General features: G+C 44.2%; 8 protein-coding genes across 8 annotated transcripts; 4 read left to right on the top strand and 4 right to left on the bottom strand.

Annotated features, from left to right (window-relative positions):
* Nucleotides 1–601: 601 nt before the first annotated feature.
* Nucleotides 602–2,272, top strand: L199_008591 (uncharacterized protein; the record flags this gene model as incomplete). The annotated part of the gene is made up of 3 exons (XM_064894270.1): nt 602–1,177; nt 1,243–1,508; nt 1,579–2,272. 3 exons carry the CDS (start codon nt 602–604, stop codon nt 2,270–2,272), a joined length of 1,536 nt encoding a protein of 511 aa, XP_064750342.1.
* A 911-nt stretch (nt 2,273–3,183) lies between these two features.
* Nucleotides 3,184–3,727, top strand: L199_008592 (uncharacterized protein; the record flags this gene model as incomplete). Its single annotated transcript, XM_064894271.1, has 2 exons — nt 3,184–3,431; nt 3,514–3,727. 2 exons carry the CDS (start codon nt 3,184–3,186, stop codon nt 3,725–3,727), a joined length of 462 nt encoding a protein of 153 aa, XP_064750343.1.
* Nucleotides 3,728–4,616: 889 nt separating this feature from the next.
* On the bottom strand, nt 4,617–5,773 carry L199_008593 (uncharacterized protein; the record flags this gene model as incomplete). Its single annotated transcript, XM_064894272.1, has 4 exons — nt 4,617–4,907; nt 5,050–5,208; nt 5,428–5,703; nt 5,768–5,773. 4 exons carry the CDS (start codon nt 5,771–5,773, stop codon nt 4,617–4,619), a joined length of 732 nt encoding a protein of 243 aa, XP_064750344.1.
* A 487-nt stretch (nt 5,774–6,260) lies between these two features.
* L199_008594 (uncharacterized protein) lies at nt 6,261–9,011 on the top strand (the record flags this gene model as incomplete). The annotated part of the gene is made up of 4 exons (XM_064894273.1): nt 6,261–6,317; nt 6,528–6,741; nt 6,806–8,811; nt 8,895–9,011. The coding sequence occupies 4 exons, from the start codon at nt 6,261–6,263 to the stop codon at nt 9,009–9,011; spliced, it is 2,394 nt and encodes a 797-aa protein (XP_064750345.1).
* A 440-nt stretch (nt 9,012–9,451) lies between these two features.
* Nucleotides 9,452–11,191, bottom strand: L199_008595 (uncharacterized protein; the record flags this gene model as incomplete). The annotated part of the gene is made up of 2 exons (XM_064894274.1): nt 9,452–10,951; nt 11,060–11,191. 2 exons carry the CDS (start codon nt 11,189–11,191, stop codon nt 9,452–9,454), a joined length of 1,632 nt encoding a protein of 543 aa, XP_064750346.1.
* Nucleotides 11,192–12,514: 1,323 nt separating this feature from the next.
* On the bottom strand, nt 12,515–13,024 carry L199_008596 (uncharacterized protein; the record flags this gene model as incomplete). Its single annotated transcript, XM_064894275.1, has 1 exon — nt 12,515–13,024. The coding sequence occupies one exon, from the start codon at nt 13,022–13,024 to the stop codon at nt 12,515–12,517; it is 510 nt and encodes a 169-aa protein (XP_064750347.1).
* A 596-nt stretch (nt 13,025–13,620) lies between these two features.
* On the bottom strand, nt 13,621–15,108 carry L199_008597 (uncharacterized protein; the record flags this gene model as incomplete). Its single annotated transcript, XM_064894276.1, has 7 exons — nt 13,621–13,700; nt 13,763–13,826; nt 13,889–14,452; nt 14,531–14,749; nt 14,819–14,901; nt 14,958–14,987; nt 15,060–15,108. The coding sequence occupies 7 exons, from the start codon at nt 15,106–15,108 to the stop codon at nt 13,621–13,623; spliced, it is 1,089 nt and encodes a 362-aa protein (XP_064750348.1).
* Nucleotides 15,109–15,466: 358 nt separating this feature from the next.
* L199_008598 (protein transporter SEC24) lies at nt 15,467–18,479 on the top strand (the record flags this gene model as incomplete). The annotated part of the gene is made up of 3 exons (XM_064894277.1): nt 15,467–15,510; nt 15,563–15,594; nt 15,649–18,479. The coding sequence occupies 3 exons, from the start codon at nt 15,467–15,469 to the stop codon at nt 18,477–18,479; spliced, it is 2,907 nt and encodes a 968-aa protein (XP_064750349.1).
* Between the last annotated feature and the right edge of the window lie 41 nt (nt 18,480–18,520).

Here is an 18,520-nt window from a genome sequence, read left to right on the forward strand (position 1 = left end):
GCCTTTCACCTGGTACTCCTACCAATGATCTTCGCTCAGACACAACTCATACACAAACACACAACTTCAAAAACACTGGATAGGGAAAGTTCCGATCAAAATAGCTTTCAGTGAGTAATCAAACTAAACAGATATAAAACTATAAACACACGAAACACAACACATCACCCACGAAACATTACCAAAAGCGAGTGGTGAATGTTGGATGATGGCAATAGCAGAGATACAAAGGACCTTTGACACTTCACCATCTATTCAATGAACATCGATGCATTGACTTCTTTCCGTATATCATATATGATCAGATGGTGAAGGATGATTGTAAAGCAGCATATATTAATTTGCATTCCAGTCGAGATCATCCAATCCGATGGTATTTTCTTTACTTATCACAACAACATACTTATCAACAGCACTGAACACTCCAGTAAATCCAATAAAAGTGGCAATTCACATCAACACCATACAGATAGCAATAACAAAGGGTAGAAGTTGATTCAACGTAAGTATATAACTCCCTCTATATCTTCCTTTCTCAAAATGTACTTGTACTCTGTCTGACTCCATGAAGTAGAGTTACTTCAGTATCCTACCTATCATCATGACAACTTACTTATCGCCTCATCATCATCAATATCGAACATTCTCCAACAAGGAAAACACTCCTTCAGCTTCACCTACACCATCCGTCTTCGAACTTACCGATATCGATGCTATCTCCACATCCCTTCAGACTTCTTTATCCGGTGTCACACCGTCATCAAAGTCTAAGAAACCATTAGGTCTGGGTATAGGTCGAGCGCCGAAATTCACTTATCGTAAACATGCTTCTAAACCATACGGTAGAGAACGAATCTCATCCATCCAAAGAGCTAAATCGAAAATCAACAGATTGCCTTCTTCTTCTGGTACAGGTATTAATACAAAGTCGAAGAAAGGGTTGAAAGCTCGTCCGACTCCACTCAAATTGAGATCTCAAGAAAGAGAGAGGGCGAAAAGAGAGGAAGAGGAAAGTAAGAAGTTGAGTGTGATGGATAGAGTTAGGTTAGAAAGATGGAGAAAATCAATTTGGAAACCTGAAAATAAAGTTCAAGGTCAAGTTAGAGTACCACTCATGCTTCCTTATCCCAAGTTCCCTCCTGTACCTAGTATCGATATGGATGACTTGAGAGATATCGTAAGTTACCCCTCAAGCAAGCCACTCATCACTCGATACGAATCGAGCTGATGTGTTGTTTTTAGCCAATTGGATATATACTTGATCGACTTACTCCCATACTCCCATCTATATCAACTATCACTCTCGCGTACCGACCTTATGCCACTATCCCACACCCTGACCCATCTGTTCAGCCCACTTCGACACTCCCACTGGCCATTCCAGAGGTACTAGGAGGCAGTAAGCCACATTGGGCAGATAAGGCTAAGCGGAGAGAACCGGATATGGTATTGGGAATAATGAAGAAAGGAGCGGAAAGCCAAAAAGGCAAAATGATTGTCCCAGTGATGTAAGTCTTTTCATTGACTTTCAACACTGTATTTGGAAGAATTTCTTGCTGACCAAATAACCGTGGATAGGTCATTGGTATTCGCCACTCAATGTGCATACTGGCCTAAACTTACCACACCACCAACAACTTCATCTCAAGCATCATCTTCCTCCTCGATAAACTATCGAACACCTTCTGAAGCTGCAGTATCAACCGCTTTACCAGCTATCTTCGAATCTAGTGAAACATCAGATCCTTCGGACGAAGAAGAAGATGGATCGTCAAATGCATCTTGGTCATCCGAATCGGACGAGAATGATACACCATCCGTACCATCGCCAGTGGTCGATACGAAAGGATTTTTACATCTACCTATCGTACCTTTACCTCTCCCTTCTCCCGAGACTTTCGGACTGATCCATCGACACTTACATCATCCCCATCGACCATTCATACCTGATCTCCTGTCTTTGCCAGAAAACTGCACCACCCGAGGAAAGGTCGTCGAAAAACTGGGGGAAATGCCGGTCCAGCAGTTGATGACCAAGTTGGAGATTTTACAGGGTGTGTGGCAGAACCTGTGTTGTCTCGGTATAGGTAGATTGAGCACATGGAGACAGTTAGGTGAAGCTTGGGCTTGCGTGGTGGGGATCATAGCGGGTAATGGCATGTTATTGAGGGACGTACAGGAAGAGATTGGGAAAGATGGTAGACAAAAGTCCGCTGCGGAGGAAGTCGCTTGGGAGTGGGTGAGGAAAGAAAGGCAAAAAGTCAACGATTAGTGAATCAGTCTCTGAAGTGGATAAAAGGAGAAGAACAAGACGAACAAAAACTAAGATAGAAACGACAAGAGAAAAGATCGATTTTTATATTAATACAGTACCGTTCAGTATAGTGGTTGTATTCTATACATACAGTAAATACAGTAGATCAACATCACGTTTGTGTATACATTTCCTGTACTATATGCTTTCTGATATATAATGCAATATATGCTTTCACCTGATCAATCATAAACAATACACATGGTTAGTACTACATCTTCATCAGATTCTTCGCTCGATACAATGATGCATGCATGAGATATAAGATGTCGAAGGATAAGTGATGTTAAGATGATGTTACTGACTGCCACATCCTACCAAAGACTTCTGCGACGTTACTGTATCCCTTCTGATTTCTCATCCGAACAATCGACTACTGCATCTTCAACCTCGTCAGGCGAATCTTCTACGACTTCTACGTCCTCTCAGAGCTAGAGTTGAATCTGGCTAGCCTAGCTTGCATTAGTCCTGTCTTGTACCGACAATTGTTGTAATCATGTTATATATACCATGCATCTCATATACCATAGCTTATAAACATTGGTCATATGCAGGGGGCTCGAACAAAGCCTACTCAGGGATACTATCAACTGTGTTGATGATTATGTCATTCCTTTGAATGTTCATCATCCTTTGACTCCCACATTTGACTGGATCAGTACTGTAGGCTACGAAATGCTTATAGAAGCACAATTGCTTCTTCTTTCAAGCACCGATCATGAAATCCCACAGCATATTATCCATACTAGACCTCGCAAACGCATCGTTGGCATATATACCGTTTTCGTATAGTATGTACTTGAACACCTTCAATCTTTGTATCTATATCACACTCCCGATCCAAAATTCCATACTAGTTCAACAACAGAATGACCAAATCATCTGATTCTATTTCCAATCCTGATATAGATTCCGATCTGATCGATAATACAGATTTGCCACCTCATCTACCCGAAACACCAGATGATGATAGTCAGAAGACCGTACATCGGGTCTCCTCGATCCAAAATGTCAATCGTTCATCTATCTTTAGGAAAGATGAAGGCGAAGGTGTAGATAGTCAGAGCGAAGAGTCCAAAATCAATGTCGGAGCAAGGGATGTGAAAGGTTTGATTAGGTTAGTCGAATCCGATCAGTACCTTCAGATTACCTATACTGATTGACTGATCTCGTCATATTCGAACTACTCTGTACTGTAGCTTGCTGGGGACCAGTACGAAATCCAGTACCACTAGAGATATCGTTCGATCCGATACTTTCCAGAGCATTATCAATACCGTCAAAGACTCATCCATCAAGCTCCATGAGAGGTCCTCCGAAGAGGTGAAGGGAAGTATCGAATTTGCCTCTAGAGCCGTTGGGACCGATAAGAAGTTTGACGAAGCTAGTGATGATAAGCCGAAAGATGAGTGATGGGTTGATAGGTAAATGGATGCGTAGAAGAGAGGTTTCGGATACGTGCGGTGAGAATTGGGAAGAAGGCAGAAGGATGACGATATTTCTGTAAAGAGCACTCGAGTTCTAGACAACTCGATGCTTTTCCTTTCTTATTACGTATATATATCGAAATGTCACAGATTTCTTAACTCGATAAGGAGGAAATCTTCACACACGAAGCCCAAAATGCGTCATCCGATCCTCCTTTCTTCGGCCACAGGCAGTCGATAGCCAAGACTGGAGGATCTAAGTATCCTGGTGTACGATAGATATATTTAGCACGAGTCGGTCGGATTTCTCTTCATCATTCATTCCTTCACTTCATATTACGATTCCGATTTATTTCACGATATGTCGTACTCCAATGGTGAACAACCAATAACCCCACTGCCTTTGCCGATACCGAATCTCACGCAATTCGAGTATGCGACAAGTAACTCCTCCACTGGCCAGGGGAATTCCAATTCTGCTTCGAGTTCGCAAGGATACTCTGTCCGTCATACCCCCAATGGTATCGAGGTCAGTAATGGGACTGAAGGTGGGAACCATCCTGCGGGATTTTGGCGAGGAAGACGATCAGTGAGTATCGACTTGTGAAATACAGTGTTGTCCGAGTATCTAGGATGCTAGGAAAGCTGCTAATTGCGTTTCGTGTTGCTTGTTCCTTGTAGAGTCCGAATTCGAGGTCAATGGAGTTGATCCATCAGAATGACCACTCGAGGTATATGTTAGAACGGATGGTATATTGATCATATTGTTCATTATGGTTGTGGCAGTATATATACAGTAATGGATGGGGGTATATGTATGCTTGATATAAAGTTGATTTTGGGTATATTTCTTTTCTTGGTGACACACGAGTACTCTAATCCATACTCTCATCCTTCTCATCGTCCACCCCTCCCTCACCATCCCTTCCACCTTCAAACACGTATTCCTGCTCGTCCATACCCATCGCAGCCATCTCCATTTCGTCCTGATGCACATATTCATGCTCGTACCCTTCCCCTTGATCTTCTCCCGTACTACCAACTCCGGTCCACTGAGCTAGTTCGGGTGGTGGGTGTGTTGAGAGTGTGGAGGAGATTTGGTTGGCGATTTCTTCGAGTTTGACGGATGCGTCGGGGTAATATCGTGTGTCGGGTTCTTCGATGATCTGAGGGAAGAAGTCATGTCAGTATAAGGTAGTCTGTTCTAAAGATAGTATCTAAGTATATAACACTGCATAAAATGAGAGGCCAGGATGGACCTGATGATTGTACGAAAGGGAGACGGACTACGCAGATGAGACTACTCACCGCATACAACTCTACGACTTCGGTCGGAGCCAAATTCGTGATCTGCAACACCTCGGCTTTCGTCAATTGATGATCCTGCAATTCATCCGCTAGTCTAGCTACTCCGTCGGCGGTTTGTCGAGAGGTTGGGTTATACGGTTGACATAGGTACTTGATCACCTAAGAGTGATAATGGATGATCAGCTTTACTGCAGAACATTATACTATATATCAGTCCCACCCTCCCACCCTTGTAGATACTACGCCCCCATCCCACCCCAAGCTGCCATATGATGTAATCCCACCCTCCCACCCTTGATACAAACACCGCCCCCATCCCACCCCGAACTGCCGTAGCTAGAGTAAACCCCTTCACGGCAGTGAAGGCGTTAAACTCACCTCACTCTGCACCCACACCAACTCATCACTACAGCCCCTCCTCTCCGCTATATCCAACCTCTTCTCTTCTTCTTCACTGATCCGTTCTGACAAAGAACTATCATCTATATCCTCTGGGTTATCCCTCTCCAAGGGATATTTCTTCTTGGCATATGCTTTATCCCTTGCCTTCTTTAAGTTGATAGCTTCTACCAAGGCATCGTTGTCCTCCTTGAGTGATAGGAAATGGGTGAGTACTTCTTGATTGGATAGATGGAGTGGTGCGGTGTTTGATATCTGCAGAACCGCAATGAAGTCAACTGTCTTGGCTTGTATGAATATTTCTTGACCTTCAGCTCACCTTCATCTTGTTGTGTCGTACTGTATCTTCATGTCACTGGAGGATGTCATGTCTGGAATGTTCACCCAACTTACCTTCGAACGAAAATCATAATCATGATGAACATGAACATCCTCCACCTGCGTTTAAGCATTGATCGCCACACGGGATCAAACATCGGAGATATCACGGTATATCCGGCATACAGGTCCTCCACCACGCGCGAATGATCAATGACTCTCGTATCCCCATGTTCACCGCGACGCATTTCTCATTCGGATTTTACCAAAGACAGACGCGATCATACTATAGTTATAGCACCGCTAGACATCCTCTCGACTTTCTCATACACTTTTGAAACGATTAACAAGACATCCTCCTGGACTATCTTCGTACACAGCAGCCCAGCGAACCTATCTGTCAGTCACTGGTATAAATATCTTCCACATATCGCCGAAGAAGCGCGTTTTATCTTCAATCCGATTTCCGCCTCTACCTTTGTCAGATGGCCAAGATGGGTAAGAAGAATGTAGCACCCGGCGGTGAGGCTGGTCCCAACACCATCTTCAAGGTGAGTATGAAAATCAGGTAATCATTCCAAGTATGCAGAACGGATCAGAGCTGACCATCTGCTTTCTCCGCGTATGTAGGCCACGTATAGGTAAGAGTAGATCCCGCTTGCTTGTGGCGTGACATCCGAAGAAATTCCAGCTTACTGACACTTGCTTTGTCCGTTCTGTACCGTATAGTGGAGTGTGAGTCTCTTCTATCGTTTCTTTAGGCTCCAGCTGATAAATCATCATCTATAAGTCCCGTCTACGAGATGCTCTGTCGAGATGTCGCGGTCATGCGAAGAAGGTCCGACGCGTATCTGAACGCGACTCAGATCCTCAAAGTGGCAGGATTCGATAAACCACAACGTACAAGAGTGCTAGAAAGAGAAGTGCAGAAAGGTGAACATGAGAAGGTTCAAGGTGGATATGGAAAATACCAAGGTCTGTCAGCTATGTTGATCCAATATCGACGATGAAAGCTGATGCAATTCCTTTTGACACGCAGGTACCTGGATCCCCATCGAACGAGGTTTAGCATTAGCCAAGCAATACGGTGTCGAAGATTTACTACGACCCATTATCGATTATGTCCCTACTGCCGTATCCCCTCCTCCAGCTCCCAAGCATAGTGTCGCACCACCTACAAAATCAAGGAAAGAGAGAGAACGCAAGTCGAACAAAGAGCAAGGTACACCTTCGAAGACTGGACCAACCTCCGCAGCAGCACTACAAGCTCAAGCTCAACTCGCTGCGGCCGCTTCAGCATCAGCTTCTCGTACCACCCACCGAAACCAGGAATCTACTCCTGATATGGACACTACGATGCGATCGGGAGAAGTGGAAGAGACCCCATCCGGTTCACCTGAAGATGCAGATTCGTCGAGTCAGACGCCCAGTCCTGTAGCCTCGGAAGTGGAATTAGGTGAAAGTAGTTTACACAACCACCACCACCATCATCCGTCGATGGATGTCGACGGTATGCATATGGGCCTTCCTCTAGGCGTTCAGATGAACCTGTTACCCCAGATGGAAACGTTAGATTCGGTATCGCGGAAACGAAATGCAGCCACGATGATGATGGATGAAGATCAACAGCAGGAGCAAGATCAGTATTCCCAATTACGTAGAATACGGGGTAATTCAGCCGTACATACCCCTCAAGGGAGTCCAAGGAATTTGGCAATGGGGTTATTACCAGCTTCAAGTTCTGGTTCAGGTGGATTACATCATCAACATCATCAAGATGATCTTTCAGCTCCTTCCATAGGTCCTAAAGAATATACCGAGATGATATTGAACTACTTCTTATCGGATACACCTCAAATACCACAAGTTCTCGTATCACCTCCGCACGATTACGATCCAAACAGTCGAATTGATGACCATGATCATACGGCTTTACATTGGGCGTGTGCGATGGGCAGATTAAGAGTGGTCAAATTGCTCTTAACGGCCGGAGCGTCAATATTCATTGGTAACAATGCTGATCAAACTCCTCTAATGAGAAGTGTAATGTTCGCCAACAACTATGATATACGGAAATTCCCCGAACTTTACGAACTATTACATCGATCGACGTTGAATATAGATAGACAGAATCGGACGGTATTCCATCACATTGCCAATTTGGCTTTGAGTAAAGGTAAAACTCACGCTGCGAAATATTACATGGAAACGATTTTATCTAGATTATCGGATTATCCACAGGAATTAGCGGACGTGATCAATTTTCAAGATGAAGATGGTGAAACTGCCTTGACGATTGCTGCCCGAGCCAGATCGAGAAGATTGGTAAAAGCTTTATTGGATCATGGAGCTGATCCGAAAATCAAGAATAGAGATTTCAAGTCTGCTGAAGACTATATATTGGAAGATGAACGGTTTAGATCTTCACCTGTTCAACAGACCAATGGCAATGGTACTGGTGGTGGTTCTTCAAGACAATTATCTGGAGAAACAAAGTTGGGAGATAATAAAGAGAAAGATAAAGATAAAGTTGTTTTCGCCCCTCAATTGTATTCTAGTGAAGCTGCTAGATTAACCGGAGGAAGTGCATTACAAGATATCACGAGTAACATACAGAGTTTAGCTAAGAGTTTTGATAACGAGCTGAAATCGAAGGAAAGGGATATACTTCAAGCTAAAGCAATGTTGACTTCTATACATACCGAAGTGACCGAGACGAACAAGTTGATTTCGACACTGAATGAGAAAACGTTATCGATCGAAGATAAGAAAAACGAGCTGAATACGTTGAAAAAGAATTTGAATAATAAAATTCAAAAACAGTTGAAGAAAGGGTTTGAAGTTTGGTTGAAAGATGAATTGAACAGAGAGAATGCGTGGAAAAATGGTCAATCCCCCGCGGCAGATTTGGATGAATTGCATAATTTACCTGTGGGTGGACAGGAGGTGATTCAAGCTGAGGAAGAAAGGTTGAGGTGGGAGATTGAAGAGAAACGAAAGAGGAAGAATGAACTGATAGAGAAGTTTGTGAAAGCGCAGACGGAGGTAAGTAAATCTTGGACTATTCTTGATCCAACATGGAAAGGTATACGATAGGACTGATATCTGAAACCTGTCCCTTTTCGTAGGCTGGAACAAGCGAACAGATCGCAAAGTATAGACGATTGATAGCTGCAGGATGTGGAGGATCAAAAGTTGAAGATGTTGACGAGCTCATGTCTCAGCTGCTGGAGGTGGGTCAATGACATTCACCAACTGGAAGATGTATTCGGCTGATTCGAAATGGGTTTCGGTTCCGTCAGACACTGGAAAACGAGAATGAACAGAACGTATACGCGAGTCAACAGGATTTGAATAATGTGAATTGGATGGCATAGCGTGAAAGAAGCAGATCGAAGCAATAACAAAGTATAATGTTTGCGAATGGGTGAAAAGTTAAGAATCGTGGATTTCGTAGTTTACCTTGGTTTTCGTTTGGGCTTTGATCAAATCCTAGATCTTGATTGTACTATTATATATGATGATGTCTTGCATTGATCCTGGTGATACAATCAACCGCTTGAGTTTGATATCAACAACGGGACGTCAGTGATACATCTACTTCTATATGATCTACAACTCTATTCTAGCAGATGCGTTACTACTGTACAACTGAACTTGAGATCAAAAGCAAAGTGTCAATCGATCAAGCCGACACCAACGAATCGAACAGTTCCACCCCGCCTTTACTCGTATGCTCATACCCCACTGCTATCCCTCCATTCTTATCATCCTGCTCATTCCTCATTGACCAAGTCCATTTCCCACCCCTTGCCTTATATCCATTCGGTGCATATCTCCCTTTATCCCTATCCCTGTTACTCTGCAAGATCATGGTTCGTTGCAGATCCTCACTCAGGAGTCCATTCTTGTATTCTCCAGAATGATCAAAGGAAAGTACGAACGATCGTCGTTCCGTCACACCGTATATCTTTCCATTATCATATTTCATCGAATAGACCGGTGATCCTTTACCATTGGGTGAAAAACATGACCAACCTGTTCTATCCTTTTTATCCTTGTTCTTGTTCTTGGAATTTCTAATATCGAAGAAAGATATCGTACCATGTTTGGAAGTACCTCCAGCAATGTGGTAATCTCCAACCCAACAAGTCGAATAATAAGCCGATCCGTCCGACCAAGTATATTGATCTGAGAATTGCCCAACAGGTAATTGGCTAGGTAGACGTAAATCGTGTATACGCAGATGAGAGTCGTACCATCCACTCAAAAGTAGATTGGGATTATGTGAAGTTTGAGGTGTCCCATCAGGATTGGTAGGAGGAAGTTGTAAACAATATGGTGATGATAATAATGGTTCTTCTGGACCTATCAATTTCCTATTTGTTGTATTAGGTGATAATGTACCGGTAGGTAAAAGGTTGTACAGGTCCATTCCACCTTGTATACCTAATATTGCCATTGGTCCAACCGAACTATCATGACTATTGCTCAATAATGATGACCATGCTCTGGGCGATTTCAATTGAACAAAAGATGGCTCGGTCCAAGGTGAATTGGTGGTGTAAATGTTGACTCGACCTGATACAGAGGTAGTCATGAATTGTCGACCATCGGTGGTACCTGTTAATGTATTGATCGATTCTTTCGGTTGAGTAAAAGATGAATATCTAGCTTTGATGGACGGCGTAGGATTTGTTGAATATTCATAGATATCGATATCTGATGATGAAGATAAAGATGGAAGATGAATTCGTTGAATCGTACCATCAAATTGAGCCACTATGTGTTCCCCACTTGATCCACCATCTATAGGTACGATACCAATTATATCTGATTTACCACCTTGATCCTTCTTTGTCCTTACATCATATTCCACAGCTCGATCTATCACTTTTCCACCATGACGATCTGAGGTTGAGATTGGACCTAAGGGATGAACCAATACCTTACTTCCTACGCCTACGACTAACTTATTGGAGGTTATTTCTAGAGTCGGTATGACGGTTTTCGACCATGTAGGACCCACTTGCAGAGCGTGGAAACGATGGTTAGCCAGTGATCGATTGATATAGTGATTGTGCTTTAGTAGATCAAGTGGATCCCATTGATCTGGAGAGGGGAAGAGGGTGATTTGAGATTGACGGTGGGACGAGAGGTAAAGGGGAATACCAAGGGATGTTACCTGGAGAAGTATAAACGATGTGAAGGTCAATGAGAGATTATTGGGGTGAGGAGAGATGAGCTGGGGAAATATAAGACGGAATGAGAAGCATCGTCACGCTGTACTCACCCTATCATACATGCCCCTCCCTACTCTTCTCAGATCTATCAACTCATTGAGATCCAGTTGTCTGAAAATTATACCTAACACATCATCCGGGAGATTATCTAGATTCGATCGTATATCTGTGTTCACATTCATTCCAAATTTATGCACAATGCCAGGAAGCTGTCAAATCTAATTCGTCACTCTACTTTCTTCTAAGTTATCTAAATCGGTATACTGTACGATATTATATGTTTGGTGTTAAGTGACATTGGAGATTAGATAAAAAAGTGTGGAATCCGAAAAGATGATGATGACATGCGGGGACGGTGGGTGGCAAAAAAGCGAGTGGCAAATCACCTAGTTAGAGGTATGTCTGTCGAGCTATTCGTAGTATACGTGAAATATTGTATGCATAGTAGATGAGGGCCATATAGGAGTACACGGATTGTTGGCATGTGGAAAGGCAAACCCATTTCAGACATAGGATTAGAGAAGATCCGCAGATTGAGTGTGAAATATCCTAGGTTAATTTACCGATCAACTTCATCTCCGTTACTTCCCTCATTCTCCATGGCCCCGAGCGTTTCCAGATCTTGAGTATCAAAGTATCTGACAGTTTGGCCCCCCAACGTACAAGTCCTGTCGTACCACTTAACAGTCAAACCCAGTCGTCTTATATATATGCAAATGTCACAGCTTACTTTTTAAGATGAGTATCCCAATTTGCCGGGATTGTGCTAGAAATCAACTGACCATCGTCCATTTTGTACCACATTGCCATTGTGCCATTGGTTGACGCCCCTGAACCTCTGCTCTGCACGCTAGAAGATTGTCGACTATCTGCAGCCATGTTGTTAAAGTTCTTTCTGTACTGTAGTCAGATACCCTGATGATATGAATGATATGAATGATATGAATGACTTTGCGTGAAGGCTTTCACTAGGCGCATCGATCCAATCAATACCCGTGGAGTACATTTATATGTTTCCTGTCCTTACATGGATGACTTTGCTGCTTCTCTGGTTGGGACAGTAGCTTTGGATGCACAAGGAACCTTGTATCCTTTATTTGACATCATACAACATCCTTTATTTTTTGGCTCATCATGACAAGACATTCATTGCCTGGTTTACAGCAGTGACCCCTCACTTAAGCCAATGTTGCGGGTGAGCCGACGGTCATTGGACAGGCATCTCAATACAGCACAATATATCTGGGCGAAGTGATTCTGGTGAATGAGAGCGAATTTCACGCCCATGATGTCAGATAATCAGATAATCAAGGACGACCGTTCTTGAAGAGGTACACTATATAGCATATAAGCAACGAGGTTGTTAATCTAGATCTCATTCAGTGTTCAGTATTGCATTGAAAACTTCGTTTCACCCATCAGTATCAATTCTACTTCTATGAACAGCACAATCGTACTAGAATGACTAGATAAGGATACAGTCGGTAATTCTACTTCGAACCATCTCAACATCCTTTTCTTCGCTTACCGTTTCGGTAATTGGCAGCAGCGGCAGCCTCAGATATCTCTTCGCTCTGCTGTTGTCGTAATCTTAATTTGGCATATTCGCTCAATCCATGATCACCCGCATGAGTTTGCAGATCCCCTTTATCTCCCGGATCTGCCGTACCAGCTTGATCACCACCACCACTAGTCCATCCACTATAATCCCTCTGTCCTACTGGCATATCATATACACTTCTAGGACCGGTGTCAGTGTGAGGTACAGAAGACCCATAATAGTCAGGTATAGCTTCACCTCGTCGATGTTCAGCTGAGAAAGGGGCGTTCGAACTCGCCGACGGATGGTTAATCTTGAATTCTTCCAGAAAAGCCGTGATGTCTTCAACGCTTGTCCCATCACCGGACTGATAGGTCTGCTGATCGCTTACAGCTTCACCTTCGGGAATACTTCCCAGGGAGCTTCCTGTAGCACCGCTGGTGTAGTGATGGTAATTGGATCCTTTATTAGACATGATGACTTGTTTATGAAAGGAGACTGTAAGTGGATGTGACAACGCAAGGAGCAGTGAAGACAGGACAGGGAAGATAGATAGATGTTCACATTTATCCAAGTGCGCTGTACCCTTTTTATACCTTGCAATGAAATTACTTCACTCGTCGGAAGTCAAATTGTCAACCTGGAACAACAGGATGAGTCCCGCCGCGATCAAAGGATGTATTGGCATCATCCGTTTTGAGTCGAAGGAGACCGAAACCCCGAATTTGTCGGACTTGACTTCTCACTATCCTTTGAACACCTTTGGCGATGTGCTAGCCTCCTTTTGTCAATCCAGAGGAATCAAGATGCTTTATCAGTGAGGGGTAAGGAAAGACACAGGACCGGATCAGTTAGCCAGAATTAGAAGATTCAATCTGGGTAAAATTCAATACAGTATGATATCACACGTTTCAGTAATTGCTTTTTAGTACATGAGAATCAACGACCAAATGCCGTTCTCAGCGGTAAGTATTCTTGTAGTCCCCTCTTGAATGGAGGTAGATCAATGGATCGTATCGTCTTTCCCCCCGCAGTTCGATTATAGGGTGCATCTACAGCAACGCTTCTCTGCTATTGTCCATTTCCATCTTCATGAGGTGGCTCCTCAGCTGTCATCTGGCCTAACAGCTTCCAGCTTCTTGCGTATGTAGCTGGAATCGACATTTAAGTATTGTCAGCCTGTGGTTTGCAAACCTAGATCCACCAGACTCACGTTTATATATCCTCACTACACCTTCGTCATCCGTTGTTGTCAACGTCGTTCCAGTCGCGTTCCACTGACCCAGAATATCCATCAGCTTATCAAATCTTTGATATCCCTTGGTATGATAATACTCACATCAACCATTCCAATCCTCGCGCCACCTTTACCAAAGTCCGCCACACAATCACCTTTCCACTGAGCGCTTCCGCCCACACCATCATGGTACCCATCGTCATTATAATCCACTCGTAGCTTCTCAACGGGAGGTTCCAACCTCCATATCCGGATAGTCCCATCTCTACTACCAGTAGCTATCAGATGATATGATCTACCGCAAGATGGCGCCCAGGCTATACTCGTTAGAGGAGCTGTCGAAGATGATGATGGGGGATTGAGAAACATTATCGAACTTGCCGATGAAGAAGTATCAATTGGTATAGAAAGAATTTTCACTATAGGTGATATACCTGAGAAAACAGCTATGATCGATCCCCACCATCTTTCTTTACACCATGATAGACCCCATCCTCCCTGAGCTAATTCGTTCGTACTTCCCCCATCTATGGGAGGTTCCTCGTTCGAGCTCGATCCAGGAGGAGGTAAAGTCGGTATATGTATAGGTTGGAGGAGTGACCAATCTGATAGAGAGGGGTCGGCGGATGAGTAGATACGTAAATATGAATCGGTAGATATTGTTGCCTGTCCAACCCCATCAGTCACAACAAATGAGCTGATTGGACATGATACCGGATGATGTCAAATGAGAGATACACTCACGACTCTAGGTTCACTACCTGCATCGGCTGTTCCAAATTCTACTTGCTTCACACTTCCCTTCGCGCCCGTCAAGACAGCTCGTTCTATCCATCTTCCTTCCCTTTCGCGGCCTGTCGGTTCTTCCCATATTCGGACTGTACGGTCATGCGATGACGAAGCTAGGAGTGAGCCGTGTACTGGATGGGCGAATGATAAGTGTAATATAGGTGCGTCGTGAGCCTGTGAAAATCAGTCAGTAGGATTCAAGGTGTTACCTATCGACATGCTAGTGGAGGGAATTTAGCTCACTTTCCACTCGGTCTCCTGATCCCATGTTCCTTCATGAGACTTCCTGAATAGCTTTATCTTCTGATCGGCCGAACACGTCGCCACTGTGTATTTCTGATCAGCTCATGCCTATACCCCCATCATCGTCGCAAGAGCTCACATCGTTCTCCGTAGAAATCATATGTCACGTCTAGAAAGGAGGGTGATTAGCATATGATGAGCTATGACCCGACCAAGCGTAGTCGAAGATCGAACAGCTCACGGGTGACCAGATCTGCATGTCCTGGCGCTAGTAGATTTGTCTGCAGCATCCTTGTTGAGTTCTCTTGATGTAGTGACAGACGTTGAGTGAGATATCTCTCCAGTTCAAGCTCAAGAGATGACTTTGATTCTAGATAAACAGCAGCGAGTGAGCGAGAGAAGTGACGCGGGGCCACATACCACGATGGCTACTTGCGGTATCACCGGTTATTCCCGGGAGAGTGGCACGTCATCGTATCAATGAATGCTGGATGCCGGATGCTGACGCGCTGTTGCCCGTTGCTGGCTGTTGCTGCCTCGTCACTGATCATACCTCGAAAGAGGACAGATTGTCAGCTATAGACGTTCGTTAGAAACTCTCCTTCTCATTCGATCTCACTGTATCCTATAGACCTACCTGCCAGCAAAATGTCACAAGAGGTCATGCTCCCGCAAGGTTGGGAGGCCAGATGGTGAGTTAACGGTTTCTCACTGAATCGCACAACAGCTAATCATTCGTCGTAGGGATCCACAATCAAATGCTTATGTCTATGTCGGTGAGTATAGCTATCCCTATGCCATTTGAAGTGAGCTGACGCACAAAACCACAGAACAATCCACCGGTAGATCTCAATGGGAAGCCCCGACCCAACCTTCCTACGGCTCATCCAACCCTTCCGTCTCTCCTGCTCCTCAACCCTCTTCCACTCACCACCGACCAGGACGTCGGCAGTATCCCACTGCTCAGATCCAGCAGGTTTATGGAGGAGGAGGATATGATACCCAACCTCAACAACCTATAGCAGCACCTGGATATCCCGATCAACAACAGCAACAGCAACAACCTCAGTATTTCACACCTGGATTCGGTGGAGCTGATCCCGCACAGCAACAACAGCCTGCTTATGGGGCCTCACCCGCACCTGCTTACGGTGGTGCCGCACCTGCACCCGCGTATGGTCAACAGCAACAACCAGCTTATCCTGGTCAACAACCCGTTGACCAGATGGCCAATCAATTCCAACAGATGAACGTCGGTTATGGAGGTGGAAAGCAACTCCATCAAATCCAAACTGTCAACCTGATCGGTATGCAACCAGATGTAACAGGATTAGATGCACCACCACCACCTTACCTCCTTCCTCCCAACGCAGCTGTCACTGCTTCTCCACACATCCAACCTGATCCCTCCTACCAACGATGTACCTTAACGTCCATGCCTACCACTCAATCTCTTCTCAACAAATCGAAACTGCCCTTAGCTTTAGTCATGGCACCCTATCGATCGTACAGGGGAGAAGTCGACGGTGACGATCCCGTACCAGTCGTAGAAGACAGTGTTATCGCCAGATGTAGAAGATGTAGAGCGTATATCAACCCTTTCGTCACATTCATCGAAGGTGGTAATAGGTGGAAATGTTGTATGTGTGGATTAAGTAACGAAGTACCTCAACTGTTCGACTGGAATCAAGCCGAGAACAAACCTGCCGATCGATGGTCAAGGAAAGAACTCAACCATTCAGTCGTCGAATTCATCGCCCCGACTGAATACATGGTTAGACCACCTCAACCACCCGTATACGCCTTTGTCATTGACGTATCCCAACAAGCCATCCAATCAGGTATGGTGGCTGTCGCAGCTCGAACGATCTTGGAAAGTCTGGATAATATCCCTAATGCCGACAATCGAACCAAAGTAGCTATCATAGCTGTATCAACTTCACTTCACTTCTTCTCCTTACCTGCCGGTGCCACCGAGGCTTCCATGTTGGTCGTATCCGATCTTTCAGATGTCTTCTTACCTAAACCCGTCGATTTACTTGTCAACTTGACAGAATCTCGTCCAGCCATCGAATCGCTCTTGGGCAAGTTGAGCGACATGTTCCAAGATTCCCACACGGTCGGCAACGCCCTTGGATCAGGTCTTCAAGCTGCTCATCAACTTATCGGTAAAATTGGTGGTAAGATCATTGCTCTCACCGCGACATTACCGACATTAGGTGAAGGAGCATTGAAAGCTAGAGATGATCCAAAGTTACTCGGTACATCCAAAGAATCATCTTTGCTCAATGCCGCTTCGAGCTTTTACAAGACTTTCGCCATTGAATGTTCGAAACAACAAGTTGCCGTTGACATGTTCCTCTTCTCTACGAATTATACCGACGTAGCTACTTTATCCTGTTTACCGAGATATACAGCTGGTCAAACTTACTTGTACCCTGGATTCAACGCCTCACGATCAGAAGATGCCATCAAATTCGCGACTGAGTTCGGTAAAGTCCTCGCTATGCCTATGGGTTTAGAAGCTGTGATTAGAGTTAGAGCAACGAGAGGTATAAGGATGTCCGCTTTCCATGGTAATTTCTTCATTCGATCTACCGACTTGTTGGCTTTACCTGTTGTTCCTACCGATCAAAATTATGTCATTGAGTTACAACTTGAAGATGATATAAAGGGATCATTTGTGGTACTTCAAACTGCTATCTTACATACCACTTGTTATGGTGAGAGAAGAATTAGAGTAATCACTCAAGCTATGCCTACGACAGATTCGATCTCGGAATTATACGGTTCAGCAGATCAAGTTGCCATCGCTACCTACCTTACCAATAAGGCTGTGGAGAGATCGATGTCACATTCGCTAGACGATGCTAGGAACACCATCACGAAGAACCTCAGTGATATGTTGGCGGTATACAAGAATCAAGTTACCTCTTCCTCCGGTGGTGCATCAGCACAATTGGCTGTACCAGAAAACCTCAAATTATTACCATTGTTATGTTGTGGATTAGTGAAACACGTTGGGCTTCGAGAAGGTGCATCTATCCCACCCGATCTTAGAGCCTATGCTCAATGTTTGTTAACTACTTTACCATGTCAATCGCTTGTTCCCTACATACACCCAAGATTCTACTCTTTACACAATATGCCTAACGAAGCTGGTAATATCAACAGTGATACTGGACAGATGGTACTTCCCCCAGCGCTTAACTTGACTTCAGAAAGATTAGAAAGGCATGGATTGTTCCTTATCGAAGATTCGCAGAATATATTCATATGGGTAGGACACGAGGCGGTCCCACGTCTAATTCAAGATGTCTTCGGTTTGAACGATTACGGTGAACTTCAAGGTGGTAAATCGACTTTACCCCTGTTGGATAACCCATTCTCCCAAAGGGTTAATAATATCATAGCGAAGACTAGAGAATTAAGAAGAGGTGTATATAGACCTCATGTCTATGTGGTGAAATCGGATGCTGAACCTGCATTGAGATCGTGGGCTCTGAGTTTGTTGATTGAAGATAGGATGGATCATATGAGTAGTTATGCTCAGTATTTGACGACTGTCAAGAATAAGGTGGGTTATTTTATCTCTTTGGGCACGAATGATAGTCGAGCTGATGATCTTTGGATTTCAATTTGGCAGGTGAATGGTAATTAGTATCGATAAAACCAATGCAACGCAAACGTCAAAAGACGTCC

Source organism: Kwoniella botswanensis, chromosome 3 (assembly GCF_036426115.1).
Source record: "Kwoniella botswanensis chromosome 3, complete sequence".
In the NCBI taxonomy this organism is placed as follows: domain Eukaryota; kingdom Fungi; phylum Basidiomycota; class Tremellomycetes; order Tremellales; family Cryptococcaceae; genus Kwoniella; species Kwoniella botswanensis.